The sequence below is a fragment of the Micropterus salmoides genome, unplaced genomic scaffold (assembly GCF_014851395.1).
Source record: "Micropterus salmoides isolate LMB-PRFRI ecotype aquatic unplaced genomic scaffold, ASM1485139v1 Ms_hic_scaffold_17, whole genome shotgun sequence".
Taxonomy (NCBI): Eukaryota; Metazoa; Chordata; class Actinopteri; order Centrarchiformes; family Centrarchidae; genus Micropterus; species Micropterus salmoides.
This window is the reverse complement of record NW_024040817.1, coordinates 13,152,680-13,177,039: the sequence shown is the minus strand read 5'-3', so window position 1 is coordinate 13,177,039 and position 24,360 is coordinate 13,152,680. Positions and strand designations below refer to the sequence as shown.

The 24,360-nt window shown below is 40.5% G+C and overlaps 2 protein-coding genes across 7 annotated transcripts; one reads left to right on the top strand and one right to left on the bottom strand.

Annotated features, from left to right (window-relative positions):
• Positions 1-1,636: 1,636 nt before the first annotated feature.
• On the bottom strand, positions 1,637-6,202 carry LOC119907370 (zinc finger and BTB domain-containing protein 12-like). Of its 2 annotated transcripts, none has more exons than XM_038725104.1 (5): positions 5,967-6,202; positions 4,753-4,961; positions 4,480-4,674; positions 3,800-4,012; positions 1,637-3,371 (listed from the first exon to the last, which is right to left on the bottom strand). In XM_038725104.1, the coding sequence occupies exons 2-5, from the start codon at positions 4,954-4,956 to the stop codon at positions 2,253-2,255; spliced, it is 1,731 nt and encodes a 576-aa protein (XP_038581032.1). In that variant the 5' UTR covers positions 4,957-4,961; positions 5,967-6,202; the 3' UTR covers positions 1,637-2,252. The 2 variants fall into 2 exon arrangements, with proteins under 2 accessions (XP_038581032.1, XP_038581033.1); XM_038725105.1 differs by having other exon boundaries at positions 3,800-4,009.
• A 106-nt stretch (positions 6,203-6,308) lies between these two features.
• ehmt2 (euchromatic histone-lysine N-methyltransferase 2) lies at positions 6,309-23,591 on the top strand. Of its 5 annotated transcripts, none has more exons than XM_038725102.1 (28): positions 6,309-6,397; positions 7,940-8,012; positions 8,162-8,302; positions 8,547-8,821; positions 8,986-9,064; positions 10,391-10,473; positions 10,574-10,711; positions 10,831-10,893; positions 12,019-12,139; positions 13,006-13,092; positions 13,845-13,981; positions 14,355-14,498; positions 14,874-15,196; positions 15,301-15,537; positions 15,776-15,858; positions 16,045-16,151; positions 16,925-17,047; positions 17,148-17,249; positions 17,610-17,714; positions 18,507-18,679; positions 19,271-19,438; positions 19,553-19,697; positions 19,809-19,886; positions 20,127-20,242; positions 21,196-21,282; positions 21,374-21,452; positions 22,405-22,580; positions 22,861-23,591. In XM_038725102.1, the coding sequence occupies exons 1-28, from the start codon at positions 6,329-6,331 to the stop codon at positions 23,039-23,041; spliced, it is 3,693 nt and encodes a 1,230-aa protein (XP_038581030.1). In that variant the 5' UTR covers positions 6,309-6,328; the 3' UTR covers positions 23,042-23,591. The 5 variants fall into 5 exon arrangements, with proteins under 5 accessions (XP_038581030.1, XP_038581027.1, XP_038581025.1 ...); XM_038725099.1 differs by having other exon boundaries at positions 8,141-8,302; positions 13,009-13,092; XM_038725097.1 differs by having other exon boundaries at positions 6,310-6,397; positions 8,141-8,302.
• Positions 23,592-24,360: the final 769 nt, after the last annotated feature.

Genomic DNA, 24,360 nt, shown 5'->3' with positions numbered 1-24,360 from the left:
CCTTGAGTCAGAGTTTCATGAGCCTTGCATCAATACGACAGTCAAACTGGGTCAGTGTCAAACGTAAAAGTACATAGGTATGAAAACCTCAATAATCCAGATAGATTAAAGGCAGCATAGTTATACACTGAGTGGAAGTGTTCCTTGTAAACTTTATCTACAGATGAAGTGCTTTTATTAATGCATAACAAAAAATCAGATACACATCTATCCCTTTTGTAATATCAATTGCTTGTAACCTCAAAAGATGCAAAAAAACTATTTCTCCCTGCAAGCTGCACTCTAAGCTTCCAGTGAACTTCTGTTTTTTTAAGGTACATTGAAGTGTCAGTTATAGCCTTTATTTATACACACTGCCTGGTGGCAATCCACAATCAGTGACCTCAATTTACAACTCAAAAACAACTTCATCACAAGAGACCTAATAAGCATTCCTCTTAGAGTATGTGCCAAACATCTTTGAACAACCTAACTTAAAAAATAATATTTAAAAGTAGGCAATACAAGGAACGGACAAATGAGCCTGTATTAATTTTAAATTATAATTAATATAGTTATGGGTCATGGCTGAATAACTGAATAAACACACAAGATAAAATACAAACATTTAAGGAGAGTCAATAAGTCTACATATATTTAAAAACAAATAAGTAGACTTAAGTGCAAATCATGTGTAAATATGATTTTAGTCTAAAACTTTAGGATCTGAACTGTGACTACAGTAATATTAAAAGCAAAAATACCTCATATGAGTGCGACCTTTGGCTGCTTTCACCCAAAAAGGGGCAGGGCATGACTAAGATAGGGATTACACATCAACTCAGGTAAAACCAAAACAAATAAAACTTTTCTTTAACTGTGAACGATATGGGACCAATTGTTTTATGAATACATTTTACCATGGAGGATTTAAAGTGTTATTGCCCCTGCATCTTTTGCTACTTGTTTACAGGTGTATGTGCTTTCTGACCACTTCTAAGATGTCCAAACGGACCAAAAGAAGCTCTTTTCAACACCAAAAGCCTTATATTTGATTACCAATGTTTAACAAAAAAACAATCTTTCCAGATGACTGTTTTTAAAGTATACTTGCATTTCATTTTGCACTACCAGGTTTAAATTTTACTACCACTGCACAGCATTACACATGTACAGTAGGTACAGTAAATATGTTATTATATTATTTTAAATTAATACCCCACTGGGATTATGTATCTATCTGATATAAATGATTAATATGCAAGAGATTATTGTTATAGTTGTTGTATTTGACAGACATACTAAGGCTACACAAAAGTAATGTTTAGCATTAAATGACAAAAACAATGTGAGGTATCCTCCACTGGATCTCAGGCGCACATGAAATGTTACGTGATGTTTTATCGTGACATGTGCCTCACATTTTAATCTTAGGTTCCTACTCAAACCTCCTGTTTCCATTTCCTGTACTCTTCCTGTCTTTGTAATTGTAATCCATCTACTCATCATGTTAACAGCCCTAACAAGTGCAGCAAAACTAACAGAGCTAGAAAGATATCACTGGGAGACACTTTCAAGACAATAGGTCTAATTAGACAACATAATTAAAAATGCCTGTGTGGGTGTACTAATATAATGCATTTGAATACACATAAAAGACTTGCTTTCCATTTTATTTTATTTACATCATCTTTTCTTTAACCTGCGGTCAGTCATAGCACTGAACATGTATTACATACGTATATTCACGCTGAAGATTACAGTGAGTCAAACAGTTCTCTGAAACATGAAAATCCACAGGCGTCTTGTCACAGACGACGCTTGTCACAGTAGGAAAAGCACAGGTGTATATAATAAAATGAATGCTGGCTGAATTATATTTAGCCGCTTCTGCTTCAGGATCGTGTTATGGTGCGTGCTGTCACCCTATCATGACTCACTGGGGCACATCGTTAATGTTACTAGTAAAACATGTGCTTTTCCTTCTATGAGAAGTTCACATGTCTGTTGTGAAACTTCCGTTATCAGTGTAAGACAGTGGAGGACTACGCACTCGCAGTCATTTTAACCCACATCCATCACCCGTTCTTTATATTTTATACATGTTTGAATGCAAAAGGATCTTTATTGTACACAGTCTGAGATTTTTAAGGCCTCATAGTCAGTTTACAGCCAACAGACTGATCTCACAGTTCTTCACTCAGCCAAATTTAACTGTAGTAAGCTGTTGAGCCCGATGAGCTTCAGGTGTTCAGACACTTTACTGGTCTGGCCTATGACACTCGTTCAGTAACCAGGCATTCTTGCTCTTCCTCTCGTATATTTCCAGCGACTCCTCTCGCTCTCTCCCTCTCCTCCTGTTCATGTAGGGAGTTCTGACCCGTGGTTTTCCCGTGTTGTTCCTTCAGGTGCCGTCGTAAGGCAGGCTTGTGGGCAAAACGGGCGTGGCAGTATGCGCAGCGGTGTGGCCGCTCGCCACTGTGGAGGTTCATGTGGTCTATCAGTGTGGATTTCTGGGTGAAAGTCTTGTAACACAGGGGGCACTGGTGGGTTTTGCCAGCGCCTCGGTGCACGGCCATGTGTCTGGTGAGGTTGGCGGAGTGGTGAAAGTGTTTGCCACAGCAGGGGCAGGCATACAGCAAGTGAGTGGAGCGGGAGTGGATGGCTAGGGAGTGGGCCGAGGGGAACGTCACGCCGCAGTGCTCGCAGATTACAGGCCCAGCTACACTTGAAGTGGATCCCACCACTGCCACAGACTCGTCCCCTCCCTCATTTGTTCCAACAGCTGTCAAACCTGAACTCCCCTCACGAGCAGAACAATTAGACTCCTCTGGGGCATACTGGGTCAAACTACTGGCATCCATTGGTGAGACCTTTTCTCCCTGAGCATCGCCCATGCTGAAGTCTAACCCTGGGAGCTCAACTGAGACATAGCTTCCTGTCTTAAGCCCTTCTTGGGTGTAGTCTAGCCCGAAACTCCCTCCCATCCCTGCAGTTGCAAGATACCACAAATCCTGGTGGAGATCCAGGCCTGGAGGCCTTTTGTCCTGTGCTGACACCCACCTTCTCCTCTTAAAACCCCGCCCCCTGCCTCTCCCTCGGCCCCGGCCAATTTTAGGGTCAGACAGCCTGCGCCTGAAAGCGCGGAGCCCATCTACTGAAAGTCCCCCAGTGCTGAGATCTTCTTCTACCGGATTCAAGTCATATTCGCCACCTTCCCCTCCAATCATGACACCTTCTGTCTCTGGGTAACACGCATCTTGAGGTCCGTCAGAGGGAGCTCTTCTCTCCTCCTCCCTCTCTCTGTTCATCTGCTCTTCTTCGGAGACGTACACTCTGAAGACATCATAGTCCTCCTGTCTGACCTCTTCCTCCTCATCTGATGTATTAACCTGTAACATGAATGAAGACTGAGTAAAGTGTGTAGTGTCGATAAAGTTTTGAAAAACTGTAAAAAGTGTCAATCGAAATTCCCACACTTTCCCAAACTCGCTTGCTCTGTCGAACCTACAGTCCAAAATAATAAGATAGCAAATGTACAGTGATAGCAGTGCATCTGAGCAAATATTCTGCATCACTGTCTTGGTAAATCACTTTCAATGGCTACTAAAATTGTTGCTGATTAAATTCCTTTTGACTGATGAACAGACTTTTTTTTTGGTTTATGCTTGTTTCTGTGTATGTACATCGAGAGTAAGACCGGAGTAAAATTCCTCATATGTATACACATACCTGGCCATTTAAGCTAATTCTGATTAACATGAATACTGTAGATTTTTAAATTCTACCCTGTTCTCAGGTTGTTCTTTCATGTACAAACCTTGATACATGGCTGATCCACCAAGGGACTGTCATCGAGCTGTTGACTGCTGCCCTGTGCAGACATATCGCCGTTGTTTTCCTCCACTGAGCGTACTACAGGACTGTTTAGGTGCACAGGGGAGGTTCTGTCCATGGGAGGAGATGAGGATGGAAAAGAATGAATGCTTCCACTGACTATCACCGGTCGAGTTTGGCCCTCCTCTGAAGTCTTCTAGAGGAAGAAATGGGAGAAACAGATTGTGGGATTGCTAAGAACCTATAAAAACTGCATCACTGCAAGCTATGAAAGTGCTGAGAACGTGTTACTGTGTGTACAAAATGTAGGGGGGGAAAAAAAGATGAAGATGTTAATTAGAAAATTACTACTTTTGCAACATACAAAAAACCCCACAAAATAATAAAACACATACGTACTAACCCATGGTTAAGATAAAATTTTAGAACAAACACAAGTTTATAGATTTATGTTACATTGAAGACTTTGATTTACATGCTACAGGAAAATGAAAGACACAAACTTGACTGTCTATAAACGTACAATCAAATTAATTCTTAAAAATATGCAAAAATCCAAAGAATCAAACTGGGGGTAATATTTTCCATCACTGCACAACATGTATCAACTAGAGAAAATCTGTTGTTGTTAGCCATTTAAAATAATTGTTTTTGATTACTGACCTTCACGGAACTAGGGTTCTTCAGCTGCACATACTTCTTCAGGGCTCCTCGGCAGCGCTCCACAATATGCTCCATCTGTAGGTAGCTGGCAGCGGTCAAGTAGTTGACAATCTCCTCTGGGTTAAACTGCAGGACGCCAGTGTAACAAGACTGAAGGAGATCACACACCACTGTGGAGCTGTACAGCATCGACACCTGGAACATAAAGAAGCAACATTTTTACTCAGCAGATGAACGTTGAAGTCAGACATGATGATCTGGTAGTCTGCCTACCTGAAGCTTCGGGGACGGGTTGAGGAGGAACTGGTCCCGTAAGAAGGGCGAGCAGGCAGCCAGCACCACCTTATGTCCCTTGAATGTCTGGTTGTTGCTGGCCACAATGGTGATGTCACAGAAGTGCTGACGAGACCTCAGTGAATTCATGTGGTTCAGGGTCGTGTCCCCGTGGCCCGGTAACCGGAAACACAGCATTTCCATCTCGTCTAAAGGAGAAATGCCGAAGTATTCATGACAACTATCTCAGTGAGGTAATCTTTAAATTAGACGATCAAAATGCTGACAGAAAATGCAAAATGACGACGCAAATAAAAGTTGCTCATGTCATGGCCACCTGACCTGAAAAACACAAAGATTCAAGACAGTTTATGAAGAGCTCACACAGGGTTTATGTTTGAATAGTTGGAGTCTAGTCAAATGCTCAGGGTGCAAAGCATGATATAAAGCTAGTTTTTCTTCCAATTTGAGATCTGGGTTATTTTTTTTTTAGGAACAAGTTTCACGCATACACTGTAAACTTAGCTAACATGTTGGCAAGAATCTGATTTTCAGCAGATACGCTTGCTGCACATCTCACTCAGTTTTGGGCTTTAGGCCTCAAGATGCAACAAGTGTGCTTGACGTTGCTGCTGTGTCAGTTATATGGCCTGTGAGAAAAATAACAGTAACGTTTATATGACGGCTAAACAATAAGAACCAATTATTGGCAATTTATTCATGTTGAACAGAAATAACCTATTTTCAGAGGACTGTATAATCTGTAATTCTACTTTAAGACTAAGAAGAGACAAATTGTTAGCTGTATCACAAATCTATTACTCACAACATTTTGTAGCAATTTAATATAGTAATTGGCCCTTAGGTGGTATCTAGTCTCACATCACTATATCGATAAATCGCCAGCTTTGACATGAGGGACAATGAAAAGTATCATATATGGGAGTGAAAGAAGCTACCAAGAATGACTAACAACATTACATGTATTTAATTTGTAGTAGAGTCTGCAATAAAATTAGACTATTTATTAGACTGCTGTGATTGGCTGTAAGAGGTTAAAATCGATCGTAACACACAACTTATTTCCACCACTTATCCCTCCTTTCCTTCTGGCCTATGTTGACGTTACCCACTTCTCTGGACGTTAGCTAACGTTAGCTAGTAGTTAGCTACCACAGAACAAACAAAAGCTCCCCAGATTTCGTCAAACTCACCTTCCCTTTCCTTTTTATTAAATATCTTCTGGGCTTGTTAAAAAAACAAGCCTGGGTTTGTTTCAACTGGACAACCGTTTACCGTTAAGGAGTCGTTAATTAACGTTAGCCAACAGTACTTCCACATCCCTATTAGCTACTAAGCTACCTCGATTTCTGTTTACTTTTTGGCCTCTTTTTTGGAGGAAGCGCATCCCGTGACAACAAATACGACCCCACTGGTCTTTCAGAGGACTGAACTGACTTTGAATCGGTTTTTGTGGGAGGTTTCTGCCTGCGGTTAGCCGTAAAATCAGCGCACGCACACTGACTTCTGATCAGCAGTTTTTAAATCAATGACACAGGGGGCGGGGCTAGAGGCGATGACGAGCCACGTTTACATACGTTGGTGCTCATCGGGAAACATGTCGGCATCTGAGACAACGACAAAGGTAACGTTAGCTAGCAAAGCCACTGCTGCACACAATTGCATGATAATGACATTTACGTTAGTTTACCCGCTTGTAAACACATTAGCCTACATAGCAACACACTGTCACTAAAGCTGCAGCGTGCCACAATGCAAAATAATTGTATTTGGTGATTATAAGAGGTATTTGTTGCAAGCTGTGCTACACTACTAGCCACGTTAGCCTTAACAGTTGTGTGTTAACTAACGTTAGCTTTTGATGGTGTTTTATTGCTTATTTTATCGATTCCTTGGCTGTTTACAGCACTATAAAGTCATCGTCTTGCGTTGCTTTTAATCGCGTTATGGGGATTGTGTATTATTCGCTGTTGTCAAAGCAAAATGTTGAGACAAACTGTCCTTTCTGTGAACTGTGTAGTAAGTAGGTAACCCATGCTGAAAGGGTTTAAGCAGTTAATGTGTAGAAATGTACCTTCCTTTTTTTATCTTACGGACTATTGTTGTCGGAAGGGCTTTACTTTGGATTGTGTAAAAAGCATGAATGGGCCGACTGACTGATGGCGGTACCTGACGTAACATCAGACAACATCAGCCATTGGTTGAGAAGTTTATTTTGGAGTACAGAAGGCAGAAATTGATCATGTAAATGCGACCAAAGGCTAAACACAGAATATTGGCAGTTACAAACACGGTAACAGACGTTACCATTAGGATTCTCATTTAACTGAGAAGAAAACACTAAGATTCGTATGATTTTTGTTTCCTTCATGGGAAATGGGTTTTCACTGACAGTATGTTCTTGGTTTCTAGTGTCCTAATGTTTAACCAGGCAGCTCTGTTATAGAGTCAATGTACCCACAAACAAGAGTTATCTGTCTTTATTCATGGTAGTTATCCATTGTAATGCTGTTAAGTTTTTTTGTTAAGTGTTGCACTGGTCTAGCCAGTGATAATGAGAACAGCTGATATCAGAACTGCAGTCCTGCACATATGGTGGTGATAGCGCAGTGAATAAGACACATGCCTTTGGTGTAAGAGACCTGGGTTTGAATCCGCTGTGAGACACCAATGTGTCCCCAAGCAAGACATTTAACCCCTAGTTGCTCCAGAGGCGTGCGACCTCTGATATATATAGCAATAAGTCGCTTTGGATAAAAGCGTCAGGTAAATGAATAAATGTAAATGTAAAGACACTGTCAGGCCTGGGGTACCCAAGTTTAGGGAATATATATTTTAACACAACATGCTCCATCTCTAAAGTGTGGGCTTTTGGAGATGTATGTTGCAATATACCTATGAGAACAGCAGGGTGTAACATGTACTTAGTTTATATTAGTGGTCTGTGAATGTAGGCAAGTATACCTCTGTGTTTCTTCTGATTCATTCTCAAAAACACAGTAGAAGATCACAGTCCTGAAGTTTCAGTGCTATAAATGAATAAATGTGCAATGAATCCATAGCTCTAGTAGTTATGTTGGTTATCAGTCAGTTATAAGTCACCCTTTAAAGGGACGGAGTAATATTTTCTGACAATATATTTCATGCTATTTGTTGTTGTTGCCAGGAGCCTCCTGAAGGAAATGACTCAGAAACACCAGCAGAGTCATTAGCCGGACCAAGTCAACAAGTGAAGGAAGGTGCGCTACAGCTCATGGATTGAGATACTAATGTTTGAAATCTGTGCATTTTAGATACACAAATGCAGAGAATTAATGTGTGATTTTTGTCAGTACTACCTGTATAAACTCATGGAGAACTTTTCCAGATAATGCACCCTCCATCACAGCTGCTGCTGCCAAGAAGATAGAGCCCATGGGTGGGATGCCATCAATGTTGTCATCTCAGCAGCCTGGGAAGGACGCTTTCAGAGCTGGAGAGGATGGTGAGAAATGGTCACCTGTTTCCTCCCCAAACAAACCTGCTGCAGGTAAGACTTGGATCCAGTTGGATTTCACTGATGTTGCTGAAGCGGGGGTTCTTCATTTGAGCAAGCTTATTTGATCCAGATGCATAAATTCAGCAGTAAATAATATATTAAGTAGGATATTAACATTGGACAACACTAAATATGAAAATGACTGAGACAGCTGATAGCATCTCATTTGCTGTGGAAGATAAACATGTTGATATTTTCCTAGCAATTCACAGTCATTGCTTATACCTCTTTACAGGACACGCAGCAAAGTCCCTTCCATCATTGCCCTCCTCTTCTCCTTCTACGTCTTCATCATTGTCCCCTGGCCGTGCAAAGATGAGTGTTTCTGGGCCCGGTAGCAGTAAATCTGTCCTGGCACCTTCTCCTTCCTCCTCCTCCTCTTCCTCCTCCTCCTCCTCCTCTTCTTCCTCTTCCTCCTCTGTCACAGCCTCCTCATCGCCTTCTGTCTCTCCTGCCCCACCCAAAATCCACCGGGCCCGCAAGACCATGAACAGGCCTCCAATAGGGCAGGTGAGCTTATGTCATCTCCAGTAAGTAGGTAGCATTTCCATTTGGCGTGAGTAAAATCAAATGTTGTAGCTCCTGTTTTGATTTTGCACCAGTGTTTGGTTTCTTGAATTGAGTAACACCATTAAAAGTGCGTTTGTTTTTAAGTCACCATTTTTATTTGACAGATGAGCAATGTTGAGGCACCTGCTGCATCTGTAACACCTTCAGGGTCATCTGCCTGTCTTTCCTCTGATTCTGAATCTGGTTAGTGGCTGTAGAATATTCACACTAAAATATTGTTTGCCTGTGTAAAATAATCAAATGCTATGAGTAACAATGAGCTACAGTGCCTTGTTTAAGTTATACAGTCCCCTCCAAAAGTATTGGAACGGTAAGGCAAATTCCTTTGATTTGTTGTTCACTGAAGACATTTGGGTTTAAGATCAAAAGATGAGTATGAGACAAGAGTTCAGAATTTCACCTCTCATTTTGTGGTATTCACATCTAGATGTGTTAAACAACTCAGGACATATCACCCTTTGTTTGAACCCACCCATTTTTCAAGTGAGCAAAAGTATTGGAACATGTGACTGACAGATGTTTCTTGTTGCCCAGGTGTTGCCTTTTTAGGTTGATTGTCCAAACATTAAATAGCTCCGCATGACTAGTCTAAGTTTTCATCCTTGGTTCAAACCTATAAAGACTGCATTTCCTGTTAAAGAGGATAAACCAACATGAAAACCAGAGAGCTGTCTATGGGAGAAAAGCAAGCCATTGTCAAGCTGAGAAAAGAAGGAAAATCGACCCGAGCCATTGGACAAACATTGGGCATAGCAAGCACAACAATTTGGAAAGTCCTGAAAAGGAAAGAAACTGCTGTACTGAGCAACAGACGTCGAACAGGTTGGCCAAGGAAAACAGAAATATAGTGAGAGCTGTGAAGAAAACCCCCAAAACATCAGTGACATCACCAATGACCTCCACAGTGCAAGGGTGAAGGTATCACAATCCATTGTTGGAAGAAGACTCAGAGAGCAGAAATATAGAGGCCTCACCACAAGATGCAAACCACTCATAAGCAGAAAGAATCGGAAGACCAGATTGAAATTTGCCAACCCAATAGAGCATGCATTTCACCTCCTTAAGAGGAGACTGAAGGGAGAAACACCTCAAAACAAGAACTGAAAGAAGCTGCGGTAAAAGCCTTGAATAGCATCACAAATGAAGAATGCAACAGTTTGGTCGATGGGTCGCAGGCTTGAGGCAGCTATTGCAAGCAAGGGTTATGCCACCAAATATTAAATGTTATTTATTTTAAGATTAGTTGTTTCATTACTTTAACTCACCTAATAATGCTGTGGTCTAATACAAACAGTTGTAAGTTGTTTAACGCATCTAGATGTGAATACCAGAAAATGAAAGCTTAAAATTCTGAACTCTCGTCTCATACTCATCTTTTGATCTTAAACCCAAATGTCTTCAGTGAACAACAAAAAACAAGGAATTTGCCTTACCGTTCTAATACTTTTGGAGGGGACTGTAACTCATCCTGTCGTCATGGTTTATGTTGCATTTTCATGTTTCCAATAGTTGCAAAAAGAAGGAAACTGGGTCATTTATCTGATGGCACACCTGAGAAGTCTGAGAAGGTTCCAGACAATGCTCAGATTTCGGTAACGTTACGTATTTGCGTGTATATCATTTACACATAACATAAGGTTTCAGTTGTTAATGTTGTTGCCAACGTCTTTTCTGATTTCTGTCAAAACTCAGGAAGAAACGTTATTCCATAAAAAGGTGGAGCCTGTTACCAAGACTGCACCAGAGAAGAGCAACAGCAGTGTGGGGAAGTCAGAGGAGGAAGCCCAGAAAATTCAGATTTCCAGTCGGTCCACACGAGATTCTGAAAAGGTGGGAGGCTCAAATGTATTGACCGTTAAAAGTGATGACTTATTGTCATGCCAAAGCATGTTGTGTATATGTGCTTCACGATATTTTTTAAACTTGTATTCCTTTTGTTTCTTGTGTAGTTTGAGGATGGAGCAAGTCAACACACTGAAGACATAGAGGGATCAGTGAACATGTCAGACCATGTGAGTGATTTAATCTTACTAGCTTGATAATAACTTTATGTACTTATAGCTACACTAATCTCTTACTGTCTTATCAGAGTGTAAATGTAACTACAATTGTTGTATCATCCTGTACTTGCCTGAAAATACAGGTTATATTAAAGATGAGTGACAGATTTTTTTATTTATTTTTTTTCAATTGAACAACTCCTTTTCTTCCTACGCCTGATTGGGAGGAGCACACCACTTGCTCGGCTGTTATTGGTCTTTTCTTCCAAAAATAAAAGATCAAATGTGTCATTAACTCGACACCAAAACAAGTTTCTGAATAAACATGAGAGAAACAAAATTAGCTTTTACATCTAGAACATCAAAAATAGTTAGTTGTGCAGTTTCAGAGTGTTCAAGTCCCGAAAAGTTTTAAAATTTGTCCAATAAGAATCTGCTGTGTTAGCAGGGTATATTTCTGTTTCTCTTGGTTTTCTCTTATTTCACCAATTTAGTTCTACTTCATTCTCCAACTTGTTTTAGTTTGCAGGTTACTTTATTTGTACTTGTAGATAAATTTGTCCGCCCCGGCCTTATACCTTCTGACCACGCTTTGAACGGAAACATTAACACGTGCGATAATGTAAAGGATAATTGTAAAGGATAATGTTTACTCACTACTTGAATCTGCTCCCTTTCCCTTAAGTTCTCCCCCCCACACACACATACACGCTCACACCTACACCTCTGGTCTCTTATTGCAAACACACTGTCTTACTCCACCTTTCTATTTCTCTCACCCTGTATGTGTTTGCTCTGTTGACTTTCTCCATCAGCAGTATTTTTTTTTATAAAGTCACAAAAAAGACATAGACCTCGACTGAAGGATTTTTCTGAAATCGATATAAACGTAGTACTGAATGACATCTGCACTGGTGTATTCGCTGTTGCTTTACCTGGTCTGTGCTTGTAAAATATCCACGGTATCCGCATCTTGTAATGTAATACCAGCCCGCCCAAGTTAAGTCTTTATGTGGGAAAAGTTTTTTTAATATAAATTTTATTTTGTCAAAAAAAAAAAAACTGCACAGAATTTTTACCCCTTTCTACCCTTCAGATGTCACAATTATATAGTCAAACAGAGTTTCTCCCTTGTAGAGTTCAGAGTCGGAGACACCAAGAGCGGTCCAGAGTATAAAAGAGAGTGAGGAGTCTTTATGGCCACAGCCAGACCAGGACAAAGACAGAAACACTGCTGATGTGGTGGAGACAGTTGGAGGTGAGTGACATTATCTAGTTTACTAAAACCATGCTGGTCTCCCACGACAATGAAGAACATTGAATAATGTTTATATAGTTATTTTTTATCACCAGAAAAGTCTGTAATGTCAAGGTTAAAACGAATCTCTACATATGTGATCTAAATTAAAATGTAAAACACATTATACAACTGTTCACCTCCTTTTACTATGGCCCACCTAAATCATCACTGGTGCAGCCAGTCAGATAGTGGCAAGCCACATAATACGCTGAAAGACTACCTGGGTCTAATCAAGTTATGACAAGTTACTTAAGCTGAAAATCCTCCTCCTGTCTGGAAACTGACCACACTTTGCCGATTTCCTGCCAAATAAAACAACAACATCATGAAGACAAAGTGTCCCAAACAAATTCAGCACATGGTTATTGAAGTACCAGTCAGGGGAAGGATAAAAGAACATTTCCAAGGCACTGAATATCTCTGGGAGTACAGTAAGGGCAGTCTTCAAAAAAATGGAAAGAATATGATTTGACAGTAAATCTGAGAGCAGACCCCAAACCTGGGTGTCGGTGCAAAACAGTTTTGTAAAAAAGAAAATGCTGTGTCTAGATGTGCAAAGCTGGTACACACCTGTCCACAAACACACTGTAATTACTGCCAAAGGTACAACTAGGCTACTGTTAGATTTTTAACTTTAATTTAACATTTCTGTTGATCAGTGACAAAAAGCCTGAATTTGATTCAGTGTTGTAAAACAATAAAAGGTATAAGATGGGTGAATAACTTTTTATTGTTGTTTGATATATTTTTACATTTACCTCCATTAAACTTCTTCATTTTCTACCATGTATCTCCAGTGCTCATAGTTTATCATTTGTCCTCAGCAGGAAGGTCCACTGAGTACACAGAGGTTCCCTTGGGTGCTCTGGACATCGTTGCTGCTGACAGTCTGACACTTTCTCCTCCTCATGGTGGGTTTATGATGAATCTGAATTGGTTGAAAATCTGAAGGTTAACTGCCCTTCCCTTATCCTTTTCTGTATCGTAGTATCATTAAACAGAGCAACTGTCTTCCCGATAAAGAGAGATTTTGGGACAATGAAAAGATTTCACTTAAACTGTTTTGACAATCGATTCATTGTGTCACAGCTTTTCTTTGGGATATATGATAGTAAACTGAATATATTTGGGTTTTAGAATAATGGATAGATTAAAAAGGAGACAAAACAATTAATTGATGAATTGAGAAAGTAATCAGTAGTTTAATCAATTGTGAAAATAATTGTGTAACTTCAGTGTAAGGATATATCAGCCTAACAACAAATTGCACTGTTAATATCTTAAGTTGAATAACAAAACCTTCTGTACACTCAGATTTAATATTAATTAGGCCTTTGACGATTATTGATTACTGACAGATATTTTCTAAATTAATCTATAATTGTTGTTGGTCTATAAGATAAGGTGAAAATAGCTGTCATCTTCAAATAGTTAGTTTTGTCGGACTAACAAATCTTTTTTTTAAATTGCAGGGCCATAAAAATCGGCAGCAGCCTCACCAGATTTCTTGTGACACTAAAGTGTTTTATTTATAATCCTTTTCAACATTGCAAAACCAGAGAATGGCAATTACTTAGCAGATAAATTGATTATCAAAACAAATTGCAGGTTTATTTGGATCCAACACCACAAACATTTAAATCTGTCCCTCCCCGTTCCACAGAAGGAAGTGATGCAGGAGACACAGAGCGGCTGGAGGAGCTTCCTCTGTGCAGCTGCAGGATGGAGGCTCCTCGAGTCGACAGCACGAGCCACCGTGTCAGCAGACAGTGTATGGCCACTGAGAGCATCAATGGAGAGGTTTGTCTCTGCCTTGGCTTTTTATTTTGTTTGTGTTGACTCTGCAGGTACATGTGGCCCTTTTTGAACTAGTTCCGTATTAATGGGTATTGAAGATTATGCTTTGTGTCGTGAAATAAAATATTAAATGTCAGGTTAATAGAAATGCTGATCAACAGCAGTATTCATGATAAAGGTTTACTTGACTACCAGAGAACAGTCATATTATTTTGCCTTTGTAGCGCCAGATATGATGAGATTCCTGTTTTCTGTGTAGGTTTGGATTGCAGAACTGAGTCTGCTGCTCCGTGATACTTCATAAAGCTCTTCAGATAACTTTCCTTTACGCCACATGTAAATGTAATAATCTCGTCTCTCCTGCTCTGTTTGTCAGCTGAGGGCTTGTACAAATCGGACTATAAAAGGGGAAACCATGCGGCCGTCCAGTCGGGTGTCCCTCATGGTGCTTTGTGACATCCACCGCTCACACATGGTCAAACACCACTGCTGTCCTGGGTGTGGATACTTCTGCATAGCGGTGAGGGTTCAAACCTCCTACTACCATCATTAAAAAGACAGTGTATTCAAGCTATAACTTAAATGTGACTTCAAATTAATATTCATGCTTTCACTCTCTTAAAAATCCTACTTTATTTTTTCTTTCTCCTTCTCAATATCCTACCTTTCCTGGTTTTCCTCCTCTATATCTTACTTTCTTCTTCTCTTTATCCTCCTTTTTATATCCTACCTTCTTTTCCCCATTCTCCTCCTCGATATCCTACTTTATTGTCCTTTATATCCTACTTTCCTCTTCTCATTATCCTCCTTTTTATATCCTTTCTTCTTTTCCTCTTGGTCCTCCTCAATGTCTTACATTCTTCCTCCTTCTCCTCCTCGATTCTCCTCTTTTCAGGGCACATTTCTTGAGTGCTGCCCAGACCAGCGCATCGCTCACCGTTTCCACCGGGGTTGTGTGACGGTGCTGGGCGGAGGCCGCAGCAGATCAAACGGTGGCGGTATGCTTTTCTGCCCCCACTGCGGAGAAGACGCCTCAGAGGCCCAAGAAGTCACCATCCCCTCATTCAGCTCGGCTACAGCCTCTGCGAACACCGTCGTCACAATGTCAGCCTCCTCCACCACCACCCCGTCTCTGCCGCCATCTTTGCCCACGGCACCCTCCCTCACAGCCTCAACAGGAGGGATGAAGGACGGGAAGATGCCCGAAAGACCCGTCAGGTAAGACTAGATGACATGTGAGAGAATTATTGTCTCAATTAAACTATATACAACTTAATTTCTTCTTACCCTTGTACCTTTGTACCTCCTCCTGCCTATTCCAGTGCACGTATGCATAGTCATGGCTTGGTAAAACTGGCAGTGGAGCAGCAGCAACAGCCCCCACAGACTGTAGCCTCTGCAGTATCTGTGGCCACCGTCCCTCCAGCAGAGGAGGGGGTGGACAGCGTGGGGCCTTCTCTCTGTATGCCGAATGGGAAACCCATCAGCCCCAGTGCACTTCCACCTGGACCCAGCAGGGCGGCGCTGCAGAAGGCCATTCTTACACAGGACACCGAAAGGTTGAAGTTGAGATTTTACTATTTAATTCTAAATCATATTGTTTAGGATATTTTATGTAGTGTCGTGCAAGAAGTACATGTTACTCTTTTAAAGATGTTTTTGTGCCAGCAGTTCAGAGACTGATGTGCAGCAGTGGTTCATAAAATCCCAATTCGAGCATCACCACTATCTGTAGAAAATTGCAATTAGAACAGTTTGTTGCAAACACACAGTAGTTTGTTGTTTTTGATTTGCCAGGAAGAAGAAACTGAGGTTTCACCCCCGCCAGCTTTACCCTGCTGCCAAGCAAGGAGAGGTGCAGAGAGTACTGCTCATGCTGAGTGAGTGCCTTGCAATGGACTTGCACTTTTCATTTATATGTCTGTATCATGATCTTCAACTTTTAAGTACGGTCTGGGTTTGTTAAATGTTTTGATGTATATATTTTTAATTGAGAAATGTTGACCCAAGACAAGATCATAGTAAATTTGTGTGTGTGTGTGTGTGTGTGTGCGCGCGCATCTCAGTGGAAGGCATAGATCCAACATACCAGCCTGACTCTCAGAACAGGCGCTCTGCTCTACATGCTGCAGCTCAGAGAGGTCTGCTGGAAATCTGCTACATTCTCGTACAGGTGAGAAATTGAGTGCATTATTAGCATTTGTCTTGTTGGTTTCTTTTCTGTGATTAGTACACTCAGTAAAGCAGCTATAATCCATATTTTATTAAAAAAATGTATCAAATGACAATCTGAAAACAATGGGAAAAGGGTTGCTCATAGTGATGAACCTACGGAGAATTATCCCCCTCTCCTCACTGCTTTATGGAGCTTTTATACTGTTTCAGCTCATTGTTTAGCTTTCCGGCCCTAAATATTACTGTTGTATTACTCTCACAGCTGTCATAGCATCGCTGTACACTACCTGCTCAGCACCAGACAGCAGAGAGACAAACTTGGCAACTAGTTGGTGAACACAGTGGAGTATTTAGCAGCTTAAGAGTGACAAATCTTTTAGAGCAGAGACCAAAACCAGAGCTGAAAATGAGTGGGTGTTGGTCTTGCATTCGCCAGGTTGCCACAAACATGGTTTAAAATAAATGATAATGTTGCTTTGTAATGGCTGGATGTGTAAATCAGCAACCATTTGCTAACAATCTCGCCATATCAACTTAAAATGTAATATATCAATGTTGTGTTCACAGCTTGCTGCCGCAAAGTGGCCAAGCTGTTATTAAAGGTTCATTTTTTAAATAATGTGAACAAACATGGATAAAAAGTGTGCAACAGAAGTTAAAATGGATCTCTGACAGAGGGTTCTTATTTAACACCGAGCTTATTATTCTGTGTATGTATTTTGGCTTTTAAAATCTTTCCTGGCCTTGTGCCTTTTGATTGTATACTGACAGGCCGGTGCTCAAGTGGATGCCCAAGACAAAGACAAGAGGACTCCTCTGTTGGAAGCGATCATCAACAATCACGTTGAGGTGGCTCACTACCTGGTCCAGAACGGTAGTTGCGTCTATCATGTTGTGAGTCTCTTGTTAGTGGCTCAAATAAAAACATAAATGTCAACTGTCAGGTGTTTGGTTGATATGGATTTCAGTCTTTGTTTACGTCCTTGTTCTTCAGGAGGAGGATGAATATACTGGCCTCCACCACGCAGCCAAGCAGGGAAACCTGGAAATTGTCAACATGCTTCTGGAAACGGGGCAGGTTGATGTAAACGCACAGGTAAAGGAAGAGCCAAAATCTCTGTATTTTAGGGCCATCAAATAACCTTTGCATTGCTGTGATAAGATTTTAACTAATAGGGTTTTAACAAAATAACCCGCCCTGAACCATTTTGACAAACAATCAGAAATCCACCCCAGAATATGTTTTGGCACTGCCTAGAAACCACTTCAGTATCATTACAAAATTCCTTTAGACCACAAATCTGTCCACGAGATAATTCTGCATAAGTGTGTGAAAACTAATCAAAATAAACATTGCTTAATCAACCACTGTACCATTATCTGATATTTATGCAATAAATATGTGCATGATATCGGCGTTACTAGACTTTTAACTCTTCCTGCTGCTTCGTTTCAGGACAGTGGTGGCTGGACGCCGATCATCTGGGCTGCAGAGCACAAACACGTAGATGTGATAAAAGCACTGCTGAACAGAGGAGCTGATGTCACCATTAGTGATAAAGTAAGTTTCACTGAACACTGAGGTTTGTAGAACGTTTTATTTGAAAAAAATCATTGCATACCAAAGCAAAGCTAGACTGGAGCACTGTACACTAAGTGTATGTGTGTGTTTATGTGTATGCGTTTGTTTATTTTAGCCTGAAACACTGTTTCATTTCAACTCGAATTGTTGAAAATATTGTTGAAAAAATTTTCAATGTTGGCATTGATTCAGAGGAGTAGAACCATCCTGTGTTTAACTTCCCACTCCAATTAAACTTAATTCTCAAAAACTCATTACAAGGGTACATATCTTGTGTTGTGAAGTGTTTTGAAATTAACTTTAATTTTTATTACCTTTTTATTACTTAGATATCTTGTTCTTATTTTAAGAATGTTGTTTTATTTTGGAAACTCTTGGAATGACAAACTTCTTTTAATTTGAAGACAAAAATATTCCTTTGTGAATAGCTAATTTTAATAGGTTAATATTATATCTGACATTCAAGAAATCCATGTTGTCCATTAACAACAAATCAGTCCTAGGTATAATAAATGAATACTATTTTATCACTTTTATCATATAGATGAGTACAACAGGAATGGCTTTCAACATTAATATTATATCTCAGTATTCACAACAGAGACAGAATTGAGGATATCATTAAGAGGTCAGACTAAAATGGTAATACAGAAAGGGAAAAATGCTTGAGGAGCCTTCTCATGTTGCAGCTCTGTCGCCTTGTAGCTAGTGTTGACAGAGACTGAATGGATGCAGTTGCATGAAAATATTTCAGGTTATTACTTTAAACAGTCCTCTCTTTCCCTTAAGGAGCTGAACGTGTGTCTCCACTGGGCTGCGTATGCAGGGAGTGTGGACATAGCAGAGCTGGTGTTGAACTCCGGGTGCTCCCTTGCCTCAGTGAACATACATGGAGACACGCCGCTCCACATCGCCGCCAGAGAGGGCTACTTGGAATGTGTTACGTGAGTCGATGCCAATCACAAGCTGTAGCCTATTTTAATGTACGAGTCACATGTATTCCTTTGCTTTAACTTGAAGCCACAGCACACATCCACCAATGTGTGGTGTAATACCTTTTCCACCAACAAAGTAAGGGAACACATGGGATTTGGGAGTCTTAATTATTCTTGAGAAAAGCGGCTTCAGTTAAATCTGAAGATGCACATGGTGTACTGCACATATTTTTAGATTCAGAGTGACTTACACATCCCAAAGACATCATTATCTCTGATTCACCGAAAAAAGACCCTCCTTTATACCTCCAGAACTAGCCTGAGAATCATCCCATTTTTAACTTTTCTTCAGTATTTAAATAATCCAGCGATAGTATTCCGTACATTGATGGGTACATTGCAAACAGGAACTTCTAATGGCTAATTTGGAATACTTTAAAAGGTGCTAATATTTAAAATGTAAAAAATACAGGCTAAAAAAAGCTGTAGCCCACAGTGTGAGTCACTGAATCCATGTCTCGATTTTGTGGCATACAGTTTCAGACTTTGAAACAGTGAGTGATGGGTACAATTGTGTGGATTTTTCTATTTCTTCTGCAGGTTGTTCCTGTCCAGGGGTGCCGACATTGACATTATGAACAGGGAAGGAGACACGCCTCTCAGTCTCGCGCGGGCTGACACGCCGGTGTGGGTGGCACTCCAGATCAACAGGAAGCTGAGAAGGGGAATAACCAACCGCATGCTTCGGACTGAAAGAATCATCTGCAGGTAGCTGTTTTAATGGAACTTTGTCTTCAGATGATAAGCTTGGCAACCAGATATTTCTTCCTCTTGTTTCCTGTTTTATAACTTCCTGATGTAACTCCTTGGTTGTCGTTCCAGTGACGTTGCGCAGGGCTATGAGAATGTACCGATTCCCTGTGTGAACGCAGTGGATGATGAAGGCTGTCCGTCAGACTACAAATATGTTTCGGAAAACTGTGAAACTTCAGCAATGAACATAGACCGCAATATTACACACTTACAGGTAAAATATAAATCAGGCTCTTGTTTTCACTTCTGTCACAGAAACGCACAGTTATGTTATCTGCAATGAAAAATGAATCTCATGCCTTTTTTTTAATTATCTCTTATTCAGCACTGCAGCTGCACTGATGACTGCTCATCTAGTAACTGCCTCTGTGGACAGCTCAGTATCCGCTGCTGGTATGACAAGGTACATTTTTTACAACCACATCATCAAAGTAATCTGCTCAGAAAACTTGTAGTGAAAAGATTAATCAGCAGAAACTAACTTTGACTGAAAAGCAAAATATCTGCATAATCTGCTGTTAGAAGTAATTTTAATGAGGTTTTGTTTGAAAGTCAGTAAGATCCAAGAGGTCAGTGACTAGGATTCATTAGTTCCAGGAGAAACTGAAGGAGTGAAACTAATCTTAATTTATAATTTTTCCAGGACCAGCGGCTGCTCCAGGAGTTCAACAAAATCGAGCCTCCACTCATATTTGAATGCAACATGGCGTGTTCCTGTTATCGAACATGCAAGAACAGGGTGGTGCAGGCAGGCATCAAGTAAGAGCTGTGGGATAATAAAATGTAACATGAAAAGATGACAGACTGCTGAGAGTGAGAGAATATTTTCTATTCACTGCATTATCATTGCTGCACCAGACAGAGGCCAGAAACAGAAAGTTTTCATATGGACTCTCATCACTAAATCCACTTCTAGGAAGTTTTGAGGTGAGAAATCAGCTGTGTAGATTTCGAATATTGACAGTTTTAGAGAAGTGATGGCGGAAAACAAAAATGTGCTTGAATATTTTTGGAGTTGAGGAGCTCCGCAAGTGGCTGCGGGGGAAGGCTGCGCCAACCCGTAGGAGGAGCGTGTGAGGCCGGCCAGCCACCCGCTCACAGAGCCCTCTGCTCCCACCGTCACACAGACCGCTGCAGCAACAACGGCAGAGGAAAACACAGCTGGAAGGGTTTCATACCCCTTATCTGTGTTTACATTCTGAGTAATGTTGAAATGTTTTAACTTAAAAAAGAGAAAGCTGTGTGTGTGTCTGATTGGCTAGTAGTAGTAAGTAAGATGCATCACTCTGTAGCTCAAGAGCGGAGCATACAACACAGGGTGAAAAGAGGAGCTGCAGCAATGTGCAGTATGAGGAAAAATATGGTGTTTTTTTTGGAAAATTAAACCATGTAAATCTGTTCTGGTACAACCCCTAATTAAGATTTTGAACCTGAAAATGAGCATAATACCACCTCTTTAAGTATAACTTCTGTCATTTTAAAAGAAAACGAATTATTGTAGCAACCGACTTCACAGATGACCAACCTATCAATTAAACTACCTTTGTGAAGTTACTGGCTGGAAGGAATCTCTTTGAAGGCAACATTTGTAAAACACTAATGATAAATAAATAAAACATCTAGTTATTGCCACTTGCATGACAAGTATCTGCTTACTTTTATAATTGTCGTCTTGGTCACTATAATCTGAACCATCAATAATTCCCCCCCAGAGTTCGCCTTCAGCTCTACAGGACAGAGAAGATGGGCTGGGGAGTTCGAGCTCTGCAGGATATTCCCCAGGGAAGCTTCATCTGCGAGTAAGAGAGGCCCGTCCATCAGGCACACAACAGGTTGCTTTTATATGAAGTCAAAGTTTAGAAATTTAGCTTCTTCCCCCTGTCCACACAGATATGTCGGGGAGCTGATCTCTGACGCCGAGGCAGATGTTAGAGAAGACGACTCCTACCTGTTTGACCTGGACAACAAGGTGAACCTCTTCCTTTTTTTAGTTTCTGCGATATAGAAAAGGCAAAAAAAGAGATGACCGCGAGGGAAAACACAGGGGAGAGCATATGGTGTCCAGTATAACAAAGTATGCCATATGAATTCAATACATGAATCCACAGTATTACGTGAATTCATGTAGTCTATACACAGAATACATCCCCAACGGCTGAGCTAGAGAACAACCTCCCAATGTTTTAGCTTACAGACCTTCAGATAACATCTTCTATGAAAAGGACCATTTGTGTTACTTCTCATCTTAACCAGACAGCCTTTTCTCTTTTTTCATGACATTTCAGTTATAAATTTTAACATTTATAAATGACCTCCTTCCGAAACAAACAAGCAAGACCATCCAAAAAAATGTGTGTATCAGTTTTACATTATGTGCCTTTTATTGGAAATCTGCTGCATCTGCAGTTAGGGGTTCACATCCCGGCAGTGCCCAGGAGGTGAACTGGAGCTGGTCACACTCTGTTCTGTGGTCTGTGCTGGACTTGAAGTCCCATTTTGCCAAGTCCCTACAGACTGAGCTACTGCCATTCCTACTTTATCATAAATCAAAGTATTGTGCAAATTATTATTTTGACCTGATGATGGCACTAAAGGAAAAGTTAAGGAATCACCAAAATTGTTACTGTTATCTCGGGGGGGGATAATAATGTCTCTACTAAACTTCATGGAAATCCATTCAATAGTTTTTTGGACATTTCAGCTAGCCAAGTCACTAGCATGGCTAAACTATTTCAAGTCACACATTATCAATGAAACAAAAAGGCAGAATAAAATATGAGTTTGTTTTACACATGTAAAGGTAGATAATAAAGGTGTCAAAATAAACCTGACAGTGTAGTTTTTGTTTATTACGCACATTCTGTCTGCATGGCGATGGGTTTCTAACACGATGCACGTTTTTCCTCTTGTTTTCTGTAAAGGACGGGGAGGTGTATTGTATCGATGCCCGTTACTACGGCAACATCAGCCGCTTTATCAACCACCTGTGTGACCCAAACCTCATCCCAGTACGTGTGTTCATGCTGCACCAGGACCTGAGATTTCCACGCATCGCCTTCTTCAGCTCCAGAGACATCCTCAGTGGACAAGAGCTGGGGTGCGAAGTTGAGACTTTCTTTCCCCTCCTGTACATCCTCCCATCTATGTTTCTTTCACTTCTTCCTCAATTCCAGATGCACCCTATTTCTTACATTTATATTTCTATTTTAAGTTCCATGAACCTCATATCTAGTATAAGAGTCTTTTCTTAATTCTCAATGAGCCTGTAAGGTTTTTATTTGTTAGAAACACATCTGCCTAAAGCCTCATCCGGCTGTAACTTTGATTAAGAACTAAACAAATAGTTTTAACTTCACTGGTCTTATCTGTTTCTTTAGGTTCGACTATGGAGACCGCTTTTGGGACATTAAGAGCAAATATTTCACCTGTCAGTGTGGATCAGAGAAGTGTAAGCACTCGGCCGAGGCCATTGCCTTGGAGCAGAGCAGACTGGCTCGACTGGAGGCTTGCCCCGAATCGGGAGCTGACTGTGGGATGACCATGCTGGGAAACTCTTAAAACACTTTTGGATTAACCTAATCCATTTTACATGCGCGCACACGGGCAGTAGAGACACTCTTTGAGGGTTTTATCAAGTTTAAAATTCTGCTTTCGTCGCATGGTGCTGTTTTCTACTTGAAATGTCCTTGTTTCCTCTCCCAAAACTTGCCACCTTTCAAGCTGATCGTTTCCCTTCTGTTAGAGGCCTTCACATATTTTAAACTCAGTGGGTCTGTTTGAAGAAAACAGGAGGTTTTGGGATTCTGTACATACGGTATGGTTAGTGTATATAACTGCTTTTGCCATGACACATGAAATTTGGACATCACAAGTCTGCTGCCATGTAACTATCATACATTACATGTATTTTCTGTTGTGCCAACAAACGCAATGCATTTTCACACAGTGCAGTAACAGTTAGCCCAAACTGGACTCAGTAAGGACCTGGGGGATGCAGTTGTTTTTTCTGAATGATTGTGTTAGCTTTATTTTCTTTTATTTTTATACGTATTGTTTATCACGTCTAGTTTAATAAATTAGCTCATGAGTTGATCTTTGGGCTCTTGTATTAAGTGTGTCGTTCTAAGGTTTTTAAATCTGCTCACTGGCTTTACAACATGATGTGCTCTTCTACCCTAACAAACAGCAGCCAAACATTTGTAATGGGATTTAAAGTTACCTTATCCCATGTAATTTTGTGTTTGTATATAATATTTAGATTGTTGTGTTTTCAGTGATGCGACCATAAAGACTGTTTCCAGCAGGTGGCATTTACAGGCCACAGAGCAACATAGATGTGGCTGATGTTATACTGGGGATAATAAGAGATGAAGTGAAAGAAAGATGTCCAACTCTGCCAGTAATTCTCTGTCCAAATCAAAGGTGTAGACAGGGAAAACACAGCTTCCTGGAAAAAGTTGTTAACCCGAGAAGCATTGGCTCATTATTAATATTGCAACAACTCATATTTTTTGTCAAAGGAGGATCTGTTTTCAGCAAGTAAGTAGTAGGCAAACCATAACACTCATATGTAGTGGTTAGTTAACTAACAATATGCATGCAAGAGCAAGATAAACTGAAATAATGGTATTAAAACTAGATTTTCACCTTCTAAATGAGGCCCAAGAAAATAGTGGAGGTGTCATCTTAAATCCCCATTTATTTCACTTTAAATGCATTAGAGCTAAATGTAATCAAATTACCACAAAATCTACGCAGTGAGTGTGGAGCCTTTGGGCCCCCAGAGGGTCCAGGGCAGAGGCAGAAAGAAATATCAAGTAGTATGGTGTAAGAATATTCAGCATTTAAACCAGATATATCTTATTTGAATGATCTAT

Coding starts and splice junctions, on each gene's coding strand:
- ehmt2 (XM_038725097.1), top strand. CDS start 6,329: ATGACGAGCCACGTTTACATACGTTGGTGCTCATCGGGAAACATGTCG. Junction 17,048..17,147: donor GTAGTTGCGTCTATCATGTT/GTGAGTCTCTTG, acceptor CTTGTTCTTCAG/GAGGAGGATGAATATACTGG. Junction 18,680..19,270: donor GGCTACTTGGAATGTGTTAC/GTGAGTCGATGC, acceptor TTTCTTCTGCAG/GTTGTTCCTGTCCAGGGGTG.
- LOC119907370 (XM_038725104.1), bottom strand. CDS start 4,956: ATGGAAATGCTGTGTTTCCGGTTACCGGGCCACGGGGACACGACCCTG. Junction 4,013..4,479: donor AGAACCCTAGTTCCGTGAAG/GTCAGTAATCAA, acceptor TTCTTCCTCTAG/AAGACTTCAGAGGAGGGCCA. Junction 3,372..3,799: donor TGGATCAGCCATGTATCAAG/GTTTGTACATGA, acceptor TTCATGTTACAG/GTTAATACATCAGATGAGGA.